Source organism: Gavialis gangeticus, unplaced genomic scaffold (genome assembly GCF_001723915.1).
Source record: "Gavialis gangeticus isolate Ggan-Ray unplaced genomic scaffold, GavGan_comp1, whole genome shotgun sequence".
Lineage (NCBI taxonomy): Eukaryota > Metazoa > Chordata > Crocodylia > Gavialidae > Gavialis > Gavialis gangeticus.
In genome coordinates this window covers 73231661-73255739 of record NW_017728993.1, presented here as the reverse complement: position 1 = coordinate 73255739, position 24079 = coordinate 73231661, and the positions used below count along the sequence as shown (strand labels likewise).

General features: G+C 40.9%; 1 protein-coding gene across 1 annotated transcript in view; it reads right to left on the bottom strand.

The window, feature by feature from the left end:
* The window catches only part of CDC73 (cell division cycle 73), a 206751-nt gene that overhangs the window by 128479 nt on the left and 54193 nt on the right, over positions 1-24079 (bottom strand). The window contains exon 10 of the mRNA XM_019502024.1: positions 12768-12832. Coding sequence (XP_019357569.1) covers positions 12768-12832 — 65 coding nt within the window. The remainder of the gene's footprint in view (positions 1-12767; positions 12833-24079) is intronic.

The window sequence follows — 24079 nt, the reverse complement described above, 5'->3', positions numbered from 1 at the left end:
CTGATGTTTCACAAGATCAAGGGCAATAGCCAATGGCTCTAAAATTACCCAAGCCAATTCCTTCAAGACCCCTAGCGTGCATCTCATCTGGCCTTGTCAGCATGAAATCATCTAGCTTCTTTAAGTAATCCCTAACCTAGGAATTTTTTATTTCTTTCCCACCTTCACTGCCATCTGTGCTTCTCATCTGGTAGCTGCCTCTATTGGGGCATTAACTATTTTACTCTTCTCTCCCTTCTGCATTCTGTAAGGGACCTATGGTTTCTCTGGTCTTCTTTTACTTTTCAAATACTTGTAGAATCCCTTTTTATTGCCTTTTTTGTCCCTTGCCAGCTGCATTTCAAACTGCCTTGGCCTTCCTAATTTTCTCCCTGCATGCCCATGCAATGCTCTTAATCTCTCCCCCAGTACTACGGCCAAGTTTTCACTTTTTATAGGATTCCTTTGCAAGGTTCAACTCCTTGAAGAGACTGCTGTCTAGCCAGGCTGATCTCCACATCCACTTCAGTCTTCCTAGGAATACTTTCATCCGTATCTTTAAGAGGCTCTTCTTAAAGTACAGCCAGCTTGCCCAGTCTCCTTTCCCCTCAGACTTGCCCACCAGTTCCCCAAGTTTGTTAAAGTCTGCTTTTCTGAAGCCCAATGTCCCTATTCTGCTGCCCTCCTACCTTCCTCCTCTTAGTCTTGAACTCTTTTCATTTAATGGTCACTGTCACCCAAGTTACCTTCATTACCTTCCACCTTTACATTCTCAACCAATCCCTTCCTGTCTGTGAGCAGCAAGTCAAGAAGAGTTTCCCCCTTAGTTGGCTTCTCTGCCATTTGTATCAAAAAGGTATCCCCAGCACACTCCAGGAATTTGCAAGACTGCTTGTATACTGCTGGTTTTCCCCTCCCAGCAGATGTCCTATACACAACAATCAGATTAACTGTTGTGCATGCATATGTACATTTATTTAAAAAGCAACAGATTAAACCACCACCAAAGGGGGGAAAATATAAAAGGCATATGTTACACAACACATTTTACTCAGAAAATATTCAACAGTTATACAGAGAGAAAACAAAACATTTAAGTAGGCAACTAATTTTTCTATAACAAGCACTCATAGTTTCATAGTTTGTAGGGTCAGAAGGGACCTGAGCAGATCATCAAGTCCAACCCCCTGCCATGCGCAGGAAAGAATGCTGGGGTCAAACGACCCCAGCTAGGTGATTATCTAGCTTCCTTTGGGAGACTCCCAGGGTAGAAGTGAACACCACTTCCCTTGGAAGTTGGTTCCAGACCGTAGTCACTCTGACTGTGAAGTAGTACCTCCTGATATCTAGCCTGAATCTACTCTCAGTCAACTTATGGCCCTTATTCCTTGTTACTCCCAACTGGCCCCCTTGGCCAGTTTGTAGACAGCCACCAGATCCCCTCTCAGCCTTCTCTTGTGGAGTCCAGGAAGTTCGTTAACATTACACAACATCTTCTCTAATGTTAGAGAAAATGCCTGACAGTTCCTCCACAGCACCAAAAGTTCACAAACCCTCCTAGAAGCTCCAAAAATCATGCCTTTTCCAAGCTAAGATCTAGTTTCTTAAACAAACACCAAGGGCGCATCCACACATGCAGGCATGTGCTCTTGCAGCAGCTCAAGTAAGAGCAGTACAAATTTGTGTCTGGGATTTTTGCTTCAGCACACATGCCTGGACATGCACTTTGGTATGGGGCAAGTTGTGCCACTTGAGGCAAAGTGACCCTGCCCCGCTCCTCCCAGATCTGCAGCCAGGGGGAGCTAAAGCCTGGGGCCAGCACCTGTGCTGTCCCCAGCAGTATAAAAAGCTGCCCTGGCAAGCAGCTCAGGCCTGCTTGCTCTTACCAATTGGCTGGGCGCCAGAACGTATCTGGGGACACTACACCCTTGTGCCACCTGGACCACTGCAGCAGTCCTACCTAAGAGTTCCCTGCACCCTCTACCCAACTGCAGCAGTCTGGCAATGGGGCTGATGCCTAGCTATGACCTGCTGCCAAGTGGCCAGGAGGTCAGTCACCTCCAGCTGGGTCCCAGGTACCAGCGCTGAGCAGGTTCCTCTGCCTGGGTCCTGCCACTTGCCTCACTAGCAGGAATCCTAATGTTCCCTATTTATAAACTGCAAAAGTATCTGATAAAAAAAAAAAATCCCAAATTTGCTCTTTAAAATTCCCCCCAATCCATGTTCTTCCACAAAAGACCGCTATATACATATACACACACACATATACATACACGCACACACACACGAGAGAGAGAGAGAGTGTGCACAAGAGCGAGAGAGTGTGAATACAAACAACCAACTGGGCAATGTTTTACTGATATATTTACAATTCTAAAGCAATTTGGAAGTCTGCCAGTGTCTCTATCATCATCATAAAATAAATTCTGAATATCCAAATGTTTTGATGTTTGCTTTTGGTTTTCTTATCATAGAACAATTGGAGCTTCCCCTGACCCCTTTACTAACTAGGATGTGGGGACAACTGCCCCAGCAGTCACAGCTCTTGCCATCAGGTCTCATCCTGTCTGGCAGCTGGGCATGCTGGGTGTGTGATGGGGAGATGTGGGGTTTGCAGGAGGTGGCTAGGAAGGGGTGTGAGAGTAAGTGTGGATGGATTGTGGGGGGATGGTGTGGGGGGAGGCTGCTCACCCCTCCTGAGACCCTGCCCCTCCACAGGGCACAGCACCCCCCCCACAAGGCCGACATCCCCCCCTACAGCAGCAGCAGCTGTCAGCGCTCAGGGCCCACTGCTGGCAAAGACTCTTGTGGCATGGTGCGCCACTTGTGCTGCTTGGCACAGGGCCATGCCACTGGGGCATCACCCAGGTGCCAGCAACACTCGTAGGGATCGTGCATCGCGCTGAGCTGGGTCCTGCCTCCACGGAACCAATCTGACGGCGCATGTGGTCTGTGGAGGTGGGACCCAGCCTGGCGCAGTGCACAAACCTGGGCCCCAGGTGGCAGCCCAAGTGACCCAGGGCTGACTGAAGGTGCACGGCACTGCACTGAGCCAGGCCAACCTTGTGACAAGTGGCACAGGTGCCACCGAGTCTAAGGCAGCCAGTGCCGCTCTGCAGAGGGCTTTACCAGCAGTGGGCCCTGAGTGCCGACAACCACTGCAGGGATGAGCTGTGGACTCTGTGGGTGACCCATGCCCCCCAACCAGCCCCCCCTACCAGAACATGCATTGCCTTATTCTACACCCTCCTACTCTACATCTAACTGATCTATTCGGACTAAATTTTGGAGGCATCTTTCTATGACTAGGACAAGGCTATTCTAATCTGAGCTGGGAATTAAGTGTTACTTTCCAATTGAATAACTGTACTGAGAGAACTATCTTTTTTACCCTCCTCCTTTCTTCTTTTAAGTTAATTACCATCGCACATAGTGATATGCAAAGATGTTTAAACAATGAAAAATATTTTCATGAGGTTATATTTAATGAAACCTATCCAAAAGCTGCTTTGGGAATGATATAGCTGACTATACAGCACTAAGTATCCTTCTATTATGTCAATGATTTAATTAACTCCCTCTTTGCATTCCCCCCCACCCCTCCTCCATTTCCATGACTAAACTTTAGTTATCCCAGAAAGAAAACTGCCAGAGTTTCAGAACAAGTTATCATGATGCACACTCAAGAGAATTCATAGAATGCTGCTCACCCCGGAGAGAAAGAGAGAAACTCTATTGTATAGAGAATAAAAAACAGTTTTGTTATGGATAGATTGCACACAAATTGCAGTCGACAGAAAAGCACCTATTGTTTAACGGCTCACTCGTTCAGTGTCTGCCTTTTAATTTTACAAAATAAGAATCCTGTGTAAGCCATGTGCTATTTGTTCTCTAAATGGCTATTCTTCTACAAGTGGAAAATACAGAACACTTTAGAACTGAAGAGAACTGAACTTGCTTGTACCTCTTCAAAAATGTAAGATTAGTACAAGAGAAGTTTCATGGTCTCCCCACCAACCTCCCTAAAACTGGGTAAAGTACCCTCAAGCAGCAAATGCCTGAACTAAAGTCAATTCCCTGGTATGTTGAAGAATTTGTAGAGGGCATAACTAGTTTTAAAACAAAGAACAACCAAAAGAGACATGAGTTGTCCTAGAGATACTAGTTATAGAAATGCACTCTTTTTTACAAAATGTATCAAGTTATTATACTTTTTAAAGAACTGTTTGTTTTGCAGAAGAGAGGTTGAAAACATTGACACAAACTAACTGCTTTCGCACTGCTGGAGAGTGCCGCAGCTTGCCTTTTTGACAGGCAGGAACAGCATGAGCAGCCACATCATGCTGGGTGGTCTCTTCTGGGGAATGCACCTGGAAGTCCTACACTTCCAACTTAATTTGTGGATTTTTCAAACCACAAATCCAGTGGAAATTAAATTACAAATACTTTCAATTTCTATAGCACAATATTTCTAAATCCCACTGGTAGAGATAACTCAACTTAGACATTCATTTAGAATTGGCTCTATTATTAAGTTACATTTTAGTCTCTTAATTCCTCAGAGCAATTCTGTAAATTAATAGACTAGCATCTAATTGATTTACTTATGCAGAAGCACATCATTTATCTGAAGTCGTCCACATAAACCAGTGTCCGCTGGAGTTTTGGACTCTACATTACCCTACTTCCACTTTAGCTGCCTCGCAGAACCTAGAAGCATTTTCTCTTGACTGGACATCCCAACACTTTACTTATCAAATCTGAAGTCAACACTTTCATCAACTTTATAGAATCTAAATTCAACACACTAAATACAAAAAAACCTGAGGGGGACACATTAACAAGTTGTGGCAGTACTTACTTGAATCTTACATTACTTAAATCTCCGTTCTTTAAAATTTACTTTTACTGCTCAACTGTTACAACAATGCCTTTGAATTTAGTGGTACTCATCCACACATTCTTCCAAAAATAAAGACCTACATAAAATGAGGATTAAAGGCACCCATTTGCCTTAATAGAGTATCTAGCATGTACAAAAATGTCACTTAGTTCAACAAATGACATTATCAGCTACGCACCAAAATCGCTCTTTGCAGTAACTCAGGTCATTAACATAAAACCAAGCAAATTATTACCGCTTGTTAAGAACTATTAACACATAAATAAGTCTGGAAATAATCTACACCAAATATTTTAATCTAGCAAACCAGACACTGGGAACATCATTTCAGCAAAGAATTTAGAAGCTTTAAAAACATGCTTTCTTAGAAATGTAGGACATGTAGAATTATATCCATCTGATTATTATACACCAATCCGACTAAAACCTAGCTGGTTTCCTTACAACCAGATGGTCTGCCTAAGTTGGGTTTTTTTATGTCACCATGTAGACAACTATAAGTCTCTCAGCAGTGGTTACCAGCCTGTGAACAGACCTTTGCTAGAAGAAGGAATTGATAACAGTTGTTCCTGCTGCACATGACTACGAGTAACAATTTCCAACACCAGCAACAGGAGAAAAAAAAATGAAAGGAGCCTCTGAGCTTTGAGGGCTGCAATTTCTAAAAGAAACCAGAATGGTTAAAAAGAGAGTTTCCTAGAATTTAGGATTGAGAAAGGCAAAGAGAAGAACTTATGAAATCTGTTAGGGAAACCAATATGCAGATCTAAATGTCTTTAGAGAAGCCATGTGCTGCAACTTAATATATTACTGAAGAGATCCAGTGTGGACACTTGCCACTCCAATTAGTGGGCACGTTGTGCTAGAAAAGGATGAGTATTTTGCACCAACCTTGGAATATCTTGTAATGGGTACATGATTTTACAGCATGCCAAATACACCTGTGAAAGGGATGGACCCAGGGGAGGTGCAGCCAGGCCTAGGGTCAGTGAAGACCTAGTCAGGGAACTTCTGGTGGGACTAGACACATTCAAATCAGCAGGTCCTGACAATCTCCACCCCAGAGTGCTGAGGGAATTGGCAGAGGTCACTGCAGGACTCAGGCACAGCTTTACAAGCACTTGTGGTGCTCTGGCAAGGTGCCAGAAGACTGGAAAAGGGCCAACGTGGTCCACATTTTCAAAAAAGGGAGCAAAAAGGACCCAGGAAACTATAGGCCCATAAGTCTTACCTCAGTCCTGGGGAAGCTCTTTGAGAAAATTATTCAAGAGCATATCTGCGAGGGACCAGCAGGGGAGATTATGCTTAGGGACAACTAACACGGGTTCATTAGAGGCAGGTCCTGTCAGACCAACCTGGTGGCCTTCTACGATCAGGTCACAAAAGCCTTGGATGCAGGTGTCGTGGTGGACATAGGCCTTCCTAAAGTCCAGAAAGCCTTCGACACTGTCTCTCACCCCATCCTCATTAAAGAATTAGGAGACTGTGGTGTCGACGCCTATACAGTCAGGTCGTCAACTGGCTGGAGGGTCGCACCCAAAGAGTGGTGGTGGACGGGTCATTTTCAACCTGGAAGGATGGGGCAGTGGGGTTCCCCAGGGCTCAGTCCTCGGGTCCGTACCATTCAATATCTTCAACAGGGACTTGGATGAGGGGGTAGAAAGCACCTTGTTCAAGTTCGCAGATGACACTAAGATGTGGGCAGAAGTGAGCATTTGAGAAGAGAGGGACAGGCTACAACTAGATCTGGACAGGTTACAGAGATGGGAGGATGAGAATAGGATGGGCTTCAATATGGACACATGCAAGGTGCTGGACCTGGGAAGGAAGAACCAGCAGCATACCTACAGGCTGGGGAACTCCCTTCTTGTCAGCACAGAGGCAGAAAAGGATCTCGGAGTCACTACTGATTCCAAGATGAACATGGGCCGCCAATGTGGGGATGCAGTCAAGAAGGCTAACCGCGCCTTGTCAAGCATCCATAGATGCATCTCAAGCAGGTCCAAGGAGGTGACCCTCCCCTTCTATGCGACACTGGTCAGGCCACAGTTGGAGTACTGCATCCAGTTCTGGGCACCGCTCTTCAGGAGGGATGTGGACAGCACTGAGAGGGTCCAGAGGAGGGCCACACGCATAATCAGGGGGCAGCAGGGTAGGCCCTATGAGGAGAGGCTACGAGACCTGAACCTGCTCAGCCTCCAGAAAAGAAGGCTGAGAGGGATCTGTTGGCTTCCTATAAACTTGCCAAGGGTGACCAGCAGGCAATGGGAGAGTTCCCCCAAGCACTACCAGGAGTAACAAGGAACAACGGTCGTAAGTTAACAGAGACTAGATTCAGGTTAGATATCAGGAGGCATTACTTCACAATCATGGTAGGTAGGAGCTGGAACCAACTTCCAAGGGAAGTAGTGCTCGCCCCTACCCTAGGGGTCTTCAAAAGAAGGCTAGACAACTACCTAGCTGGGGTCGTTTGACCGCAGCATCCTTTCCTGCCAGTGGCAGGGGGTTGGACTTGATGATCTGCTCAGGTCCCTTCCAACCCTACCAACTATGAAACTGTGAAAGCATGGGGGTGCTGAGGAGGTGGGGAACTAGTTAAGTAGAAGCTAGGCATGGGTGAAAACTAAGGTCACGCAGTCTTTAAAAAAAGTCACTATTATGGGGAACTAGAATGTTAATTACATATACACATGGTTAAAACAGCATGCCTCCACCAAGGGAAAAAGTATATACCCTCACTAACCAATCTATAAAAGCCAATTTTATTTTACATGCAAGTCACAAGCAACTTCTCATTACTCCAATATTCCATTGCAAGTCTGCAGACAGCTTGTTTGTTCTGACCTTTACAACCACAACACGCTGTGGCAAGAACTAAGTGTTTCATGTTTTCTGGTTACAGCAGGAGTATTACTCTAGAATTCAATTTCATTATGTAAATACAATGGAAAGGTCAAACAAATTTATTTCCACTAGAGGGCACTGGCTTAACTTTCAACTGAACATCCTTCCTTTAACAAGACCAAGCAAAAAGCAGAAGAAAATATTTTGACTGTGTCCATTTTATATGGGTACTTTTGAAAACCTTAAGAGTAAGGTTAAACACACAGGAACTCTTCAGCATTTCAACTGAAAAACACATTAAAACAGAGCTCTACACTGTAAGCATACTATTAATATATATCATATGATTATTAATATGACTGTGCTCCCAATGATGTAGCTCTTATTTGATTTACCTGAGTGATCATCCCTCTTTAGTTAAAAGAATTTAATTTTGCTGCTCTACATGCAGCTCTAGTTTTAAGTGAATACGTAAGTAGACTTGTACGTGTCTAAGCAACAGGTTGTCCAATCTGCAATACAAACAGCTAGGTAACAAAACAGGGTAAAGCTATTGTCACCAAATTACTAGCTCTATAACCACAATAAACTAGGAAAACTCAGATATCTGATAGTTAGTGGAGGATCAGAACAGAGGAAAGTCTGCTACTGTAAGCAACTCCACCATCAGAAATAATGAACTTTATTACTTAGCAGTAAAAATTCATTAAACAAGTCATTTCTTTTGAAGAAACTATGTATGCCAATTAAGCAAAAGGCCTGCTGCAAGGAAGAACTGCCAGCAGCACAAGATATTTTACCTGACATTACTTCAAAAATCCCACCATTCACCATCTGTTCTGTCACAAATTCTGAATGTTAAGAGAGTTTGCTTCATCATTGATGAAAAGACAGCAAATAAAAAATGCAGCAGCTCTGTTTTCTCATAGAACAGTATCCAGAACTCAAACTTCAGAGAGAGAGAAAAAAAGTCATAATCAAAGCAATTTCTCCAGTTTCAATACACTTGCACATGACAGACTTATAAGTTTCTCATAAATCGAAACAAAAGCAGTGGAAGTAAGAAGATGAGGATAGGTAGGAGATGTGAAGAAACTTCCAGAGACAGTAACATCTGTAAAACCTTGGATAAGAGAAGAGATGTAAACTTATTACCAATTACATAGAAAAGGTTATCTTTTAGTTGCATTTCAGGCAAGAGACTGAGTGACTTCCAGATAGGTGGGTTTCATGCTGTGGCCTGCTAACAACAACAGTACAGAAATTCTTCAGTTGTCTGCGAGATAAAAAAATTGTTTGGAACTAATGACAGTGGGGACTGAAAAGAGAAAGCTGGTATCACATAGCTGTAGTCCACAGAATAAAGCAGCTGGAGAATTACTTAAAAAAAAAATTGAAATTGTTCATGGTTTCACATACTGGACACAGATGATGGATAGAGAAGCAAAGCTATGGGAAGGGGGCAAAAGTCAACAACTCACTCCCAATAAATCAAGGGTTGACTGCATTGTCGATAATGTCAAACAAACTGGGGTAATGAGTAATCTCTTCCAAACTGAGGATCATGAAGCATGTGAAACGAGAAGAGAAAAATGCAAGATGTGACAGAAAAGTAAGTGATCTCATTCCTTTATCCTGCAGTAGTAATTGCATTAGATAGGAAAGCATTAACACCATTTTACAAGACACTGGCAAAGTCTCATTTTGACATAATACGCAGGATTAAACAGATTATAAAAATGTGGTTCTATTTTTCATATTCCTATGATTGTCATCAGATTGCAGCGCTTTACCCAGTAGTGAAGAGTGACCAAGTGCATAATTTAGAATTTTTCAGTTTAACTCCATGGGACAAACTACCGTATTAGCTTCTTTTTAAGTGTGCAGATAGGTTTTACTTGACTAACTCTCTAAGGGTGCCTGTACATGTGCTCAGGGGTGCAGAGAGGCCATTTTAATTAGAACAGTTGTGAGGGTGAGGCCATGCTGGAGGGTTTTAATTGGAACATGGAGCCAACTCAATTAATTGCATCTGCTCCGACACGTTTTAATTAGAACACAAACCAGAATGTCTATAGGCAGCCTAAAGTTTTAAATTTCCTCCAATAAAAGTTAGTGACAAAAAAAAAAAAAGAGAGTGAGAGAGAGGACAGAAGAGGAACAAGGCAACAAAAAGAATGAAAACACAGAATGAATACAAAGCCAAAAAACAGGTACTAGAGCCTCACTGCTACAGACGGGGGTTTGGGACTGCTTAGTATATCTTATAAAGCAGCTTTATACATCTTATAAAATACTTGCTTCGTTTCAATTAATTTAAATTTGGTTAGATGCCTCTATAGTAACATGGCTATCCCATACAAGTTGCACATTCACATATCTATTCTTTCATTCCAAAACGCAAAGCTAATTTTCTACCACAGCTTTCAAATAGGCTGAGCATTTTTTTAAACAAGAGGTCTGACATTCTTTGTAGAAAATAAAGCTCTGAGACCAATGCTTAATTTTTCCTGAATGGAGCAGTGCCAAAAATGGCAGATGGGATTTTATTGCTTCTCATGGCACAATGTAAAATCATATGTGCAATCCTACAGCACTTTTTAAAGCACGCAACTGTTTCAATTAGATCCAGATCATATTATGGAAAGACTAAGTTGTGAACTTCCTGTCCCTCTGTCCATCCCCCGCTCCCCTCCCACCCAAAATGAAGTTCTCTAAAGCCCCTTCCCCACCTCCTCTGTGGCAGAATATGTAGAACAGAGGCAGCTCAGTTTAAATTAAACCTGGAAATAAGAAGAATTGAGGAATGCATATAAGATTTCAGTCCACATAATTAAAGCTGCATTTCTACCTTGACTTTAGGAGGGGCAATTAAAATAATTTTTTCTGATTTTTTTAATCCAGAATTCTGTCATACTAAATTTTAATTGAGCACATTTTAGCTAACTGCAAGAAAATAAAATATGTTCTTGTTCAAAGAAACTCAATGTTTTTCCACAGAACAATTTGCAGACAACCTAGCTGACAAGTCGCAACAATCATTTGAAAGTGATATTATATAATAAAAATATACAAATTGAACCCAAAAATGCCATTAGCCCTGGAAAGAGCTTTAACCAGTACCACTAAAAACAAGCCTCTGATGCAAGCAGTCATTTTACCTCTTTCATACCAATGGGATTCTGTACTCATCTAGAAATGCAGAAGTGTGGCACCAACATATTCATTATTTAAAATTAAGATGACAAAAATTATCTGGGTGACAATATCTTATGATTGGAAGATGAAAACGAAAAAAAACCATCAAGCAACATTTTCTTCTTAGCTGACAACGCGAAAACAGGTTACCACTGACTGGTTGAAGCATTTACATACTAGGTCTCGTTTTATGTTCGTCTTATAGGAGGGCAAACTATAAGCAGGTACACAAGTTTAAGAGAATGTTTAGTATTATTCATCAGGCTTATTTAGGTATACAGATGGCGAAAGTCTTAACAAGGCCTCAACATTAGTTCTGTAGCATGTCCAACTTCCAGGCAATTGAAAACCATAGTTGAGAGACTTTACTCACTCCCATAAAAGCAGACAAATTAAAGAAAACATGGGATAAAATTCTTTGAGGGTCTCATCTGCATATAGGAAAATCCATACAAAAGAACCCTAACGTCATTTGAAATAAAATGGTCAATCACACTAGGTTGAATGAAGAAATTCTCAACAACTACTTTAGAGATCACTGATGAATTTGTCACCAACTAAGGGCCTTTCTACACTACAAGTCTCAAGCCAGGCAGAAGTTTTCTTGGAAGACATACACCAAGAGAGTACCCCCCCTCTCCCTTCACTAAAACAGTTGTGCTGGCTGAACACACAGTGCACCTGGGATGTACAGATGATAAGAAGGCCATGACTACTAGAAGCAAGCAGGGGCACATCTACATACACTTTCTGTCAGGCCCCCTATGATCCAAAGCCTTCAGTTGCTCACAGAGCTGATACTGGTAGGCTGGCAGAACAAAGGTGTTCTGCCATACTACACACAATGTAGTGCAGACCAAGCCTAAACCCAATCAAAGCAGAAAGGATAGCCGTGTTATAAGGCTCTAATGCTCCACATAGTTCTATCATTTAGGAGTGTGAAATACTGTTGCAACTCTAGTAAGCATACCTACACCAGTAAGAGCCTGAAAGCACGCAGCTATAACTGATAAACTATACTCCTAAAAACGCTTGTTTATTTCATTCACAGAACTGGCAGAAGTATTTTACTGGTAAAAAAAAGTCTGAACAGGATAAGTTGCTTCTCCATTAGGAGATTTGCCAACACAGCTCTAACAATACAATTGACAGACTTTACTTAGGGCAAGGACTTTACTTTAGGCTTGGCAGGATTCCATTTTTAAAATTGGTAAAGGTTGATAAATGAATTCATCTCACACTCTCAGACTGATAAAATATATTTCTATTGTTAATAATCAACATGTATATAAAAGGGGATGTAAGAAAAGTGATGGCCGATGGAGTGTGTGACCACAGGGCAAAGCAGAACCATGCTGACTGTAGCTTGGACTGCAACTTGCAGAAACCCCAGGGGCCTGGGAACAAAGGAACAGGAAGTGACAAAGTGGATGAGGGAGCTATGGGCAGCTTTTAACAGCATACTGTCATTAATAAATTGTCTGCTCCCCCCACACCCTTAATTTTGCACAATCCTGAAAATTTAAACCAATAAAAATCAAAATGCATACTTAAAAATAAACAGATATTATCCATTGAAATTATTTTAAAAATAGAAATTGAATTCTGCCAAGCCTATTTATCTTTTATTCAGAGTATTAGCAGATTAAAAAAAAAACTTTTCAATTTATAGAAAAAACAACTGAGGCAATCAATCCCCTGAAACCAAAATTGTGTTCAACTTTTATAACCACTGACTTTTAAATAAGACAACCTTTTTTGGGAGGCTATGCCAAAAAAGAGGGGAAAATAAATTACAAATATAATATCAGCATAAAAAGTTTCAGAAATTATTTAAACTTACAGTTACAGACTTCAAAGTCATTCCATGGTAGGTGCCCATAGTGTCAATTTTGAATCCTTCCGTCTCTGTAAAGGGAAAAAGTCTCATTAAATCATTCCGTAAGTAAGCATTGATATAATGATTAAGTTTAGACTATCAGCATGGGAATTTCCTATCAGTCACCTGTGGCAGAAAACAGGCCTTGCTGATGCACACAGTATTTTAGGTCCTGTCTGTACTGAATATAATTTAGAATGAAAATAAAAATAAATAATTCAGCTTATACTGAACCATTGAAATATACTTTTTAAACAGTTAGTCATCGCAACAGGCCTGAATATTACTTATATCAATATTTAAATGCATGATATTCTTGGAAGTTAGTTAAGTTTTCCTTCAGATAGACCAGGATTTCCTCCCTTACATTTAATACTGGTTAAAAACTTGGTTAGTAACTATGAAAACTATTTCACTTAGGTAGGGGCCTACTTGGGCACATTACTTCCCTGTGACCTGTACAACAATTCCTTGCTGTTTAATTATGTAAGCATGACTAAGTACAGACAGTCAAAAAGTCTGAGGCTGAATTGATTCAATTTTGGCAGGTTAGTCTAAGCTGCATAGATTGAACCATCAAGCAAGTAAACAAACATTCTCTTTTTGGTTCCAGAAATGCAGCCACATGCCTGCAGTGGCCCAGGTCAGAAGCTTGGGGGCCCTAGAGTATGCCTCCCTGCTCAGTTGGAACAGACAGCTTGGGCCAAGGCCAGCCCACCCATTCTGCAAGGCGGGGTTTGCAAGAGAGGTGCAAAGCATCCTGGGATGCCAGAGAACTGAGTTTGATTGAATCTGGAGGGGATCTGGAACAGAAGTTCAATAACCATTTTAACCTAAATTAATTTAGTCTGATACTACATCCATCCAGGCTTAGCTTCAACTCATTTTGGCCATTTTGGTTAGGGACAGAAGTTACACATAAACCGGTTTAAAGCAATGAGAAACTGGTTTAAACCTGTAACAGAACATAAATTCAGTGTACATAAATCACTTTCAAATTGACCAAAACCAGCTGAAGATAAACCTGTTGGATGTAGTATCAGACTTACCTGATTTAGGTCAAACCAGTTTGTGTATTAGGTTTACAATTCAATGAGTATAGAAGTATTCAAAAAGAAGCTTAATAAAGACTCAGATTGGGATTTTATAATAAAACAACAAAAAAATGTTCATTACAACATGTTACTCTTTAAAGTAGTCCTTCTTAAATGCTCTAAATGTAGCAGATTCAATAACGTACGCAAATGCATTACTACTAATATAGTCTCATGAGCAAGCTTCTACATAATAGAAGGTTTATGAAAGTGACTTTTTAAATCTTTTACTAAGATCTCCATAAGCCAGAAAGTGCCATAAAATAGACAGGCATTTATTTGACTAAAACACTAATTAGAGTATGTGCACATTCATGATAAAGTGAATAAGTTCTGTGAGCTCCCTGGAAATGATGTGGCAATCTTAAGAGTGACTATGGTAATGAAGTAACCGATGACAAAGTTCACTCAAAAAGTTAATATTCCTCTATTGACATAATCATTAAAAAATGTGTGTAGGGAGAAGCTTCATACAGAAGTTTCTAAGCCACGTTAAATTAAGGTGATACCTAATAAATTTAATATAATAACGTAATTATTTGTTTATAAAACCTGTATCCTATTACCATGCACATACGCAATCCTTCAACAATCACCATACAATTGGCAATTAATACTCAGTTTGGCTTAAAGATCCCTTTAGAGCTGATCCAAGTTCACTAAATGAAGCACCATGAGAAAAATATTAATTTAATAATTATCCAATGCCAAAACAGATGTGAACTGTCACACAGCACACCCACACTAAACTGGAAAAGAAGAGATTATAGGCTCTGTATTTCTGCCAATCAAAATATGGCAGCGACTTGCATATTAATTCTCTACTATTCACTACATTCATTTTTATTGCTATAGGATTTTGTTTAGACTCCTATCTTGATTTTTAAACAATCACTAAAAAAAAAAAAGCTACTTAATTAAAAGTTTTCATGGGAAAACATTTAGATAAGAGGAAACATGTGAAAGCCAAGAAAAGATGGTATCAGATGACTAAGGCCAAATCTCCCTTGTCAATACAAGCAGGAATTAAAAATAGTATTTACTCTGATACTCTCACTGTTTTTTAGAATTTGGACACCTTGGTAGCCATGTCTCAAAGATACAGTGCTCAACTTCTCACTTCCAGAGAGGCAAGGAACATGAACACTTTGTTATCAACTACATTTAAACACTGGACAGAACAAGTACATACAAATCTTCAAGGTTACTAGTCCTGCACTATTCACATGTGCAGAGATCATTTAAAAAAAAAAGGTGGAAATTTGGGAGCTGCTTCTCAGACAAAGCAGACCAAAAGGTCAGTGTAGCATAATTTAGATAAAGTGTCTAAAATACATTGTTACATGAGCATCTTGTAAAAATATCCTAAACTGGTACAATAGTTGAAATTTAAAAAGCATATAGAAAGACTTATTTTTTTTCTTCTACACATAGCTGAAGTAAAAATGCATTGGGGGCGGGGGGAGGCAAAAGAAATCCAAGTACCAACTGTACTACAGGTCTGTAGCTCAGCTAACACTGGGTATAATAGATTTGTTCTTCTTAAGGAATAGCATTTAACATCTAAAAGAGCCTCGGATATATTACTACAGTTACTTTGTCTAAAATATTTCAATAATAAAGCCTGTCCTATTTGGCACAAAGAACATAAGGAAAGCCAGACAGGCAAGCAAACTGATACCACCATACAAACAACAATCCATTTTAAGACAAAGAAACTTGGCTGCACCCCAGCAATCTACTTTAAAACAGTTTAACGTTGTAAAATTTGTAACCTGTTATCTTACATCTACAAGCTTTAAATTGCTTATGTTAACAAGGATACTAGCAATCTGACTCCCATATTAAACCAACCCACTGAAATACACAAAAATAGAAACCAAGGAGACATAAGCTAAGGACTTCTTAGGTAAGACTGCCTTAACTAGTTCTTAAAATTTCCCTGAATAATACTGGAAACACAGACTATTAATCTGCAAAACTTTGTTCATCCATATTGATGTAGTACTTCTAATATAATACTAGGAAACCCTTCTAGTGTTGCAAGATCTTCTGATGAAAGAGCAAGAAGGCTCCAATGAGGAGAGACTGGAGTGGCTGCTTTTGTTGCCTGTTTCAACTTAAACGCCCACACACTTTAATTGTTCTGGGGAAATTATCATAAGATCTCTATCAAGATGGGAATAAACATAAGTTCCGTTATTCTAATATTCAAGTCTGCCAACATGAGTTTTTAGGGCTAGGATTTGGAGGCCGCACAAGACCATCATGATGATCTAATACAGGGGCAGACAACTATTTCAGGTAGAGGACCACTTACTGAGTTGTGGTAAGCCATTGAGGGCCACATGACAGGCAGTTGGGGGAGATCAATATAAATTTTCTAATTTTTTTAGAGACCCAACGGGCCAGATAGAATTGCCTGGTGGGCCACATGTGGCCTGCGGGCTGCGTTTTGTCCACCCTGATCTAATACATAACTCCCTGCATGAGAGACCACAGAAATTCACCCAGCACTAACATGTTAAAACAAAACATTTTCAAAACTGACTACTAATTTTGGGTGCTCAATTTGAGACATTAGGCTTGCTTTCACAGCATGAGCATCTGAGCATCTTCTGGGTGAGGGGGGGAACTTAACTCCTTCAAGCTGTTAAATTCAGCACTTAAAAGAATAAAAAAAATAAATAAATGAACAATCAGTAATCTATTTTGAACTTCCCTAAATCAGTAACTAACAACATTGTCTGATGGCATTAAAAGCATTATTCCTAGAATATTAGGTTAAAGAAAATAAAAAAAATATTAACATGGAAATAAAATTAAAAAGAGGTATATAATCTAGAGTTTTAATTTGCTACTGATATTGAGCAACAGGAGGGTATAAAAATAAATGCTGTACTAATGTATTTAATATAAGCAATTCTTCTCTCCCAATTTAATTTTTTTCAGGTTTAGGAGTCTTCCTTGCAAGAATCATAGAGAACAGACCCAGTTATAGTCCATGGACTTTGGCAGAATTCACAAAGTAACTGGACAGTTACTTAGCTTTCTAGCTCCCCACTGGGGATCTCTCTCCCTCTGTCACTCTGCAAATCTCTGTATTATATTCTTAGCATGTTTAGTACTCCACCTTTGTACACAGAGAAAATCTAGCCCTACACAAAAGTGCCCTCCCTATAATAACTATGTACAGCCAAACCCTGCCTCCTACCTCCAATCTGTCTTAATAAAAAAAAATTCACTACATAAAGTTCAACCCAAGATTTCTTTAGGGTTTCTACTTCAGGAGTTTCCAACCCCAACTCAAGGTTCTCTTCAGCACTATGGACAAAGCATCACTCCCAACATGCCCAGCTACAAGTCAATAACCAAATTTACTTCCCATTTTTCACCAAGAGCTGGTACTAATCTTAGCTTTATTTTGTAAACTGCCACTCTTGACAACACTGCACTTCCTTTTTTATTTTTATTAGCTCCAGGAGAAAATGGTACTCTCCTCTGCTTAGATGTGAGATACCATGAGGCAAAAAAGAGAGGCTTTGTGTATTAAATGTCATGCCAAATTTGTCTGCATGTCATACCAGACATAAAAAGATATGATAAATTTTAGTAATGCTGCCTATTTCTTTATTAAGATATATACAGAGTGTAATCATTATTGCATGCATCTGTGATTTACTCCCTTCACTTAACTGTAGTTTGTGGGTGTATCTTTGAATACAAAATGTACTTATGAGGCAGACAGCTTTCAGCCATTAGAATATAACAACTATCACAATCACAATTTTACCCCAAAAAAGTATCTTACCATGATTTTCTGCTCTATACATTTTCTATTATATGGAGAGAAAAAAAAAAAAAAAACCCAAGCAGTAGCTAGTTTTAGCTAAATAAAACATAAGTTTTTTCCAAGAACCTCAGATTACTGTTACTGAGACAGATTTAAAACCAAATACTACATTGACATTACAGATTTGCCATACTTGATACTTTTAGCAAGCAACACAAGAGAAATTTGTGCATTCCTAACTGCCACAATTGTTTGGAAGGTTCAGTAACTTACTGTCCTAGCCGGAGAAATGGAAAAAAGCATTTCAGAGGACTAACATGCAAGTCACTAAATTTGATCATCCTGAACCTTCTGCCATATAATCTGCCATTTGCTACTGAAGGACCACAGACTCAAGGCACCTCAAAAAAAAAAATTGTTGGGTACCAGCCATATCACTACACAAGTGAGCAGTGTACAACAAATTCAAACCTTCATTTAATATATTTCTTTTATCATGTTTCAAGTCTGGTAATAGTGTCCGTTATTTGCTCCCATAGGGCACATCCAGGTAAGCGCAGTCGCCGTATGTGGCACTGCAAACACATTTGCAGTTTGGTGTTCTCCACGCTGCAAGGACGCGCTGTCCATGCATGCGCTGCTCCATTTACACCCCCACCCCCCAATGGGGTTTGCTGACCCCTAGATATCCAGGAGTCAAAAACACACCCATGGAAACAACAAAACAAAACGGAGCAGCTTATGTTTGGGATCAATGATTTGGAGAAGGTGCAGGTGTGCAGCTAGTCCCTCCTATCTCAGTTACAGAAAGGAAAGTGAGGAACAGTCCCAGCTGCTCCCCACACCAGAGTTCCCAGTTTGAAAAGGCAGCAGGTCCTTTACCACATTGCTGCCTCTGCTGAGCTCCAGGTACAGGGAGCTGACTGAAGGGAGCACTACTGTCTCCTGCTTGCTTCCCCTTGCAATCCCCCCTCAGAGGCTGAGACTGAAGAGCCAGCAAGGCTGGAAGTCATGCAAGCCCAACTCTCAGCTGCACTGGCTTCCTCTGGTGTCCCCCCATCACTCAGCTGAAGACCAGGGGCAGCAATTTTAAAGCCAGAGAAGCCAGGAGCCAGGCCTGGGGACAGCTTGCCAAGCCTGGCTCCCAGCCCCTTCAGCATCCACTCGACTTCCTGCTTCTCAGCTGAGTGATGGGAATGACAATTTAAAAGCTGAAGGAACCAGGAATCTGGTGTGCAGGGGCTTTCCCCAAGCCCAGCTCCCAGCCCTGCTGGCTTCCAGCTCAACTGACAGAGCCGGGAGGAGCAAGTCAGGCCTCTCCACTACCCCCACTCCTCCAGGTCAACCCCGGGAGTGCAAGGAGCAGGGTGCAACAGAGTTCACATTCCAGGGGTGGCTTCAGCACCCCCTAGTGCCACACAACCCTTGCCCTGTTCAAGCTCTAGGGTGCTTTCCCCTTCTCACTCACCTGCCATGCCTTAATGTACTTATCTGATCAAAAGGGAGGCTGCCTAAGGGTGCTAGAGTGAACCCCAGTTCTTCTAACCACAAAGTCTCTCTCTAGACAGAATGGTATTCCATGAAGGCCACAACAAAAAGTCCTACTGTGAAGTTCATTCATTGGATTTATCAGCTTTGCAGGTTAGATACAAGTTATCCATTCGCTTATGTAGTGTTTTACATCTCTTATTTTATGAACAGCATTAAACCTTCCTACCTAACATTTTTGCCAAAGCAGCCTGTGAATAGACAAGATATAAATTCTTGTATGGAGATTTTTTTCAGAAAACGAAAGCCTTTTGCTGGAAATGTCATAGGGATAAGGGCCTTGACCACTCTGTGGATAAGGGCAAGGGTAGCACCTAACATACTACCCTGCTTTGCCACAAACTCACCATTAACCAACTCCAGGAGCCACATGAACCTGGCTCCACTACTTCCAATCAGGCAGTAACTTATGTTGAGTTGCATAGGTTTTTTGAGGGGGCATCCAGGTTAGAAATGAAAAGAAATTTTTGCCTCAAATACCAAGCCCTTCATGAAGTGTCAGAATTTAATGCCCATCACAAGTAACAATGCTAACATTTTCATTGTGAATCATCAGATTTAAGCCCAAACTCAAAGTCATCAAGCGCAGAAAACCTGTGCTTCTTCCCCCATCTATATCAGCCTCTTATTCACTGCTGGACAGGAGTGCCAGTGCCACAAAGATAGCCAAAATGTCAGTTTTGTCACTCTGAACAAGAATAAAAGTAGACTGCAGTGACTAACAACTAATGGTAGCATTTCACTATTAAGCATTGGCAAAAAGATCATCGCTTGGGTAGTGCTCAGTAGACTAGATCCTTGCTGACTGTTTACAGTGTCACAGCAAAGCTTCAGAGCTAGTACGTCCACCATAGATATGATCTCACTCCAAAAAATCCAAGAAAAAAAAAAAAATGTAGGGAACACAGAAGATCCCTTTATAAATCACCTTCATTGACCTGACCAAGGCCTTCACCTTTATCAGCAGAAAAGGGTTCTTCAAAATTCCTGAAGAAAAAAAAAAAAAAAAAAAGACTGGCTGCCCATCAAAATTCCCCAGCATAATCTACTTTCCATGACAGAATATGGGAAACAATCAACTGATGGGGCAAAATCTAAAGCTTTTTAGATCCAAAGCAGGCAGTCATTCAAGAACTGGACTCTACAGCCACACTTGCAGATATTCAATGAGCTGATGCCTCATTTAGCACAAATCCAGTCTTGCAAAACAGACACATGCCTATCTACCTACCTACCTGGTAGCCTGATAAACATGTTCATCTACATAACAGATGTGCACAGCACAAGTTATTTAATTCATAGTTTCATAGATTTAGGGTCGGAAGGGACCTAGTAGATCTTCTAGCCCAACCCCCCGCCAGGGCGGGAGAACAACAAAACCCCAAAACAAGAAACGGGACTCAAATGAGTCCAGCCAGGTAGGCATCCAGCCTCTTCTTAAAGACCCCCAGGGTAGGGGCCAGCACCACTTCCCTTGGAAGTTGGTTCCAGCTCCTAGCCGCCCTAACTGTGAAGTAGTTTTTGCAGATGTCCAATCTATACCTCCTCTCCATCAACTTGTGCCCATTACTTCTTGTTATTAATGAAATAGTCCAATTTATTATCCAGATATAAAGGACATTAAAATGGAAAATGTTAAATAAACAGATGAGGTTCTAGTTGTGAAAGGTAACTTTTCAAAAAAGGAAGGAAAGAGGACCCAGGAAATTATAGGCCTGTTAGTCTTACCTCGGTCCTGGGAAAGCTCTTTAAGAAAATTATCCAGGTGCAAATCTGCAAGGCGCAAGCAGGGGAGTGTATGCTTAGGGGCAACCAACACGGGTTAATTAGAAGCAGGTCCTGTAAAACCAACCTGGTGGCCTTCTATGACCAGGTCACAAAATCCTTGGATGCAGGTGTCGCAGCAGACATAGTCTTTCTAGACTTTAGGAAGGCCTTCGACACCATCTCTCACCCCATTCTTGTTAAAAAATTAGGATATTGTAATGTTGATACCTACATAGTCAGATGGGTTGCCAATTGGCTGGAGGGCCCACCCAGAGTGATGGTGGATGGGTCATTTTTGACCTGGAGGGATAGGGGCAGTAGGGTTCCCCAGGGCTTGGTCCTTGGGCCTGCACTGTTCAATATCTTCATCAGTGACTTGGACGAGGGGGTGAAAAAACACCTTGTTCAAGTTTGCAGATGACACTAAGATGTGGGGAGAAGTGGGCACGCTAGAAGGGAGGGACAGGCTGCAATTGGATCTGGACAGGTTACAGGGGTGGGCGGATGAGAATAAGATGGGATTCAATACTGACAAGTGCAGGGTACTGCACCTAGGGAGAAAGAACCAGCAGCATACCTACAAGCTGGGGAACTCCCTTCTCATCAGCACAGAGGCAGAAAAGGATCTTGGAGTCATTACAGACTCCAGGATGAACATGGGCCACCAATGTGGGGGACGCAGTCAGGAAGGCTTACTGCACCTTGTCATGCATCCATAGATGGATCATGACCAGGTCCAAGGAGATGATCCTCCTCCTCTACACGACATTGATCAGGCTGCAGTTGGAGTACTGTGTCCAGTTCTGGGCACCACACTTCAGGACGGATGTGGACAACATGGAAAGGGTCCAAAGGAGGGCTACTCGCATGATCAGGAGGCAGCAGGGCAGGCCCTACTAGGAGAGACTATGGGACCTGAACCTGTTCAGCCTCCACAAGAGAAGGCTGAGAGGGGATCTGGTGGCCATCTATAAACTGGCCAGGGGAGACGAGCAGGCAATGGGAGAGTCCTTGTTCCCCTGAGCACTACTGGGAGTAACAAAGAATAATAGTCATAAGCTGACAGAGAATAGATTCAGGCTAGGTATCAGGAGGCATTACTTCACAGTCAGGACAGCTAGGAACTGGAACCAACTTCCAAGGAAAGTGGTGCTCACTCCTACCCTGGGTGTCTTCAAAAGGAGGCTAGATAGACACCTTGCCAGGGTCATTTGACCCCAGCATTATTTCCTGCCCATGGCAAGGGGTCGGACTTGATGATCTGCTCAGGTCCCTTCCAACCCTACCAACTATGAAACATCATTCAACCTCACTAACGTATTTAAATTAGGATAAGAACTATGATACTTGAGTATCACAACACAGGAGTGTCACAATGCAAAGATACTTAACACAGGTATTTCCAACACACACTATCACGCGTGTCAAAATTAACAAGCAAGATTACTTTACTCCTGAAGATTCAAGTTTTGACTAACTAAACTGAAATTAACAGGAAATTCTCTTTCCTGTTGCTCCTAAGAAGCAGTTCAGCACTAAGACCCTGGAGGGAGGGTGACCTGTGCACACATTCTTCCAATCCTCCAAACCAAATATGATACTATTCTGAGTTATTTACAGTTTTCATAACTCTAGAGCTTCTGAATAACCTGTTTGAGTTTTCTATTTGTCATCTCCTTGATGAAAAAAGTAAACAGGAACCATGAGACTGAAATGAAAGCACACAAAAGCCAGCAGGATATAGACTATATAGGAAAATGAGATTCAAACTGATGTTTGCAAGCACACAAAGAGAATGTGTTTGTGGAATGTATTCACCTGCAGAAACTTATTTGAAAAAGCAAAACTATACAAAACCAAAACTATATATACCTTCTTTGTGGGCATGTAAAGATCAGATCCCCAAAGTAAGAAAGACTGAAAAAACTAAATTGAATTAATTTAGTTGACATAAAAATCCCTTATTGCTACACCTTTTTTCACTTCTCACTAATAAAAGATGAATTGCAGACATCAAATATCACCACTATTCGTCACAATATCTTTGTAAAGAAAAAAAAAAATACGAAGTCATTTCAAAACAAAACTGAAGTAACTAGTCATAAGCTCTAGCTATGGTACAGGATGGAGCACAGACATTATTCCACCTGCCAAAACTATAGCTGAAATACCAGCTATCAAAGCTATATAGCAAGTTCATAACATCAAATCTTTAAGTGAAACATATGTTGAATTCTGAAGTTAAACTGGCTTTTGGAAGCAAGTATGTTTTAACACCTGGAGAAAAAGCCTCATTTCACAGCTTCTCCAACTGAAAAAAAAGAGTCACTGCAAGTTATTAAATTTGCCTTAGCCTCTGCAAGTTTCTCATAATGTTCAAAACAATGGGAACGTGGCATTAATTTATGCCTATGTTTTCATTATTAAAGCATAAAAAAGCAAAAAGTCTGGAAGATAAATCTAGATCAATTTAGTTCTAAAAAATTAATTTATGTTTTAACATAGAGTAAGAACAAAGAAAGTAATCTGCGAGTAATCTTACATAGTAATATTCTTGCCTCAATTTTCTGTGGAATCCAGATAGACAGTGTCTTGAAAATTTAAAGGGACACCAACATATTGGAAAGTGTCATCTTCCAGTATATGTAATCTCTACAATTATTGTAACTGAAGATGAGTTTAACTTTCTATATTTCATATCAACATGCTTATAGCTCCACTGCTTTGTTGAGGCTCCCCAACAGCTTGTGGACAAGTGGCAAGAATGTGTAGAAAAGGGAGAGGGTACAAAAAGGACAAGCCTGCACAAAGTGCTCTTCCAATTAATAGAAACACTAAGTGCTCCTCCCCTGTTTAATGGATTTTGCACCCTTACAGTATGCTCAACTTAAAGGATGTCAACAAGGATTTTTTTTTAATTCAAGTTAATCATGTCTTTTTTAATATAAAGGAAATTATGCTGCATATCTAAACCACTTGCATGATACATGAAGGGTTGGCCTTCCTGCCTTGATATTAAACAAATGAGTGCAACGTGCTGGCTTGGTTGGTTTCTTGCATTTGGGGGGGGGGGG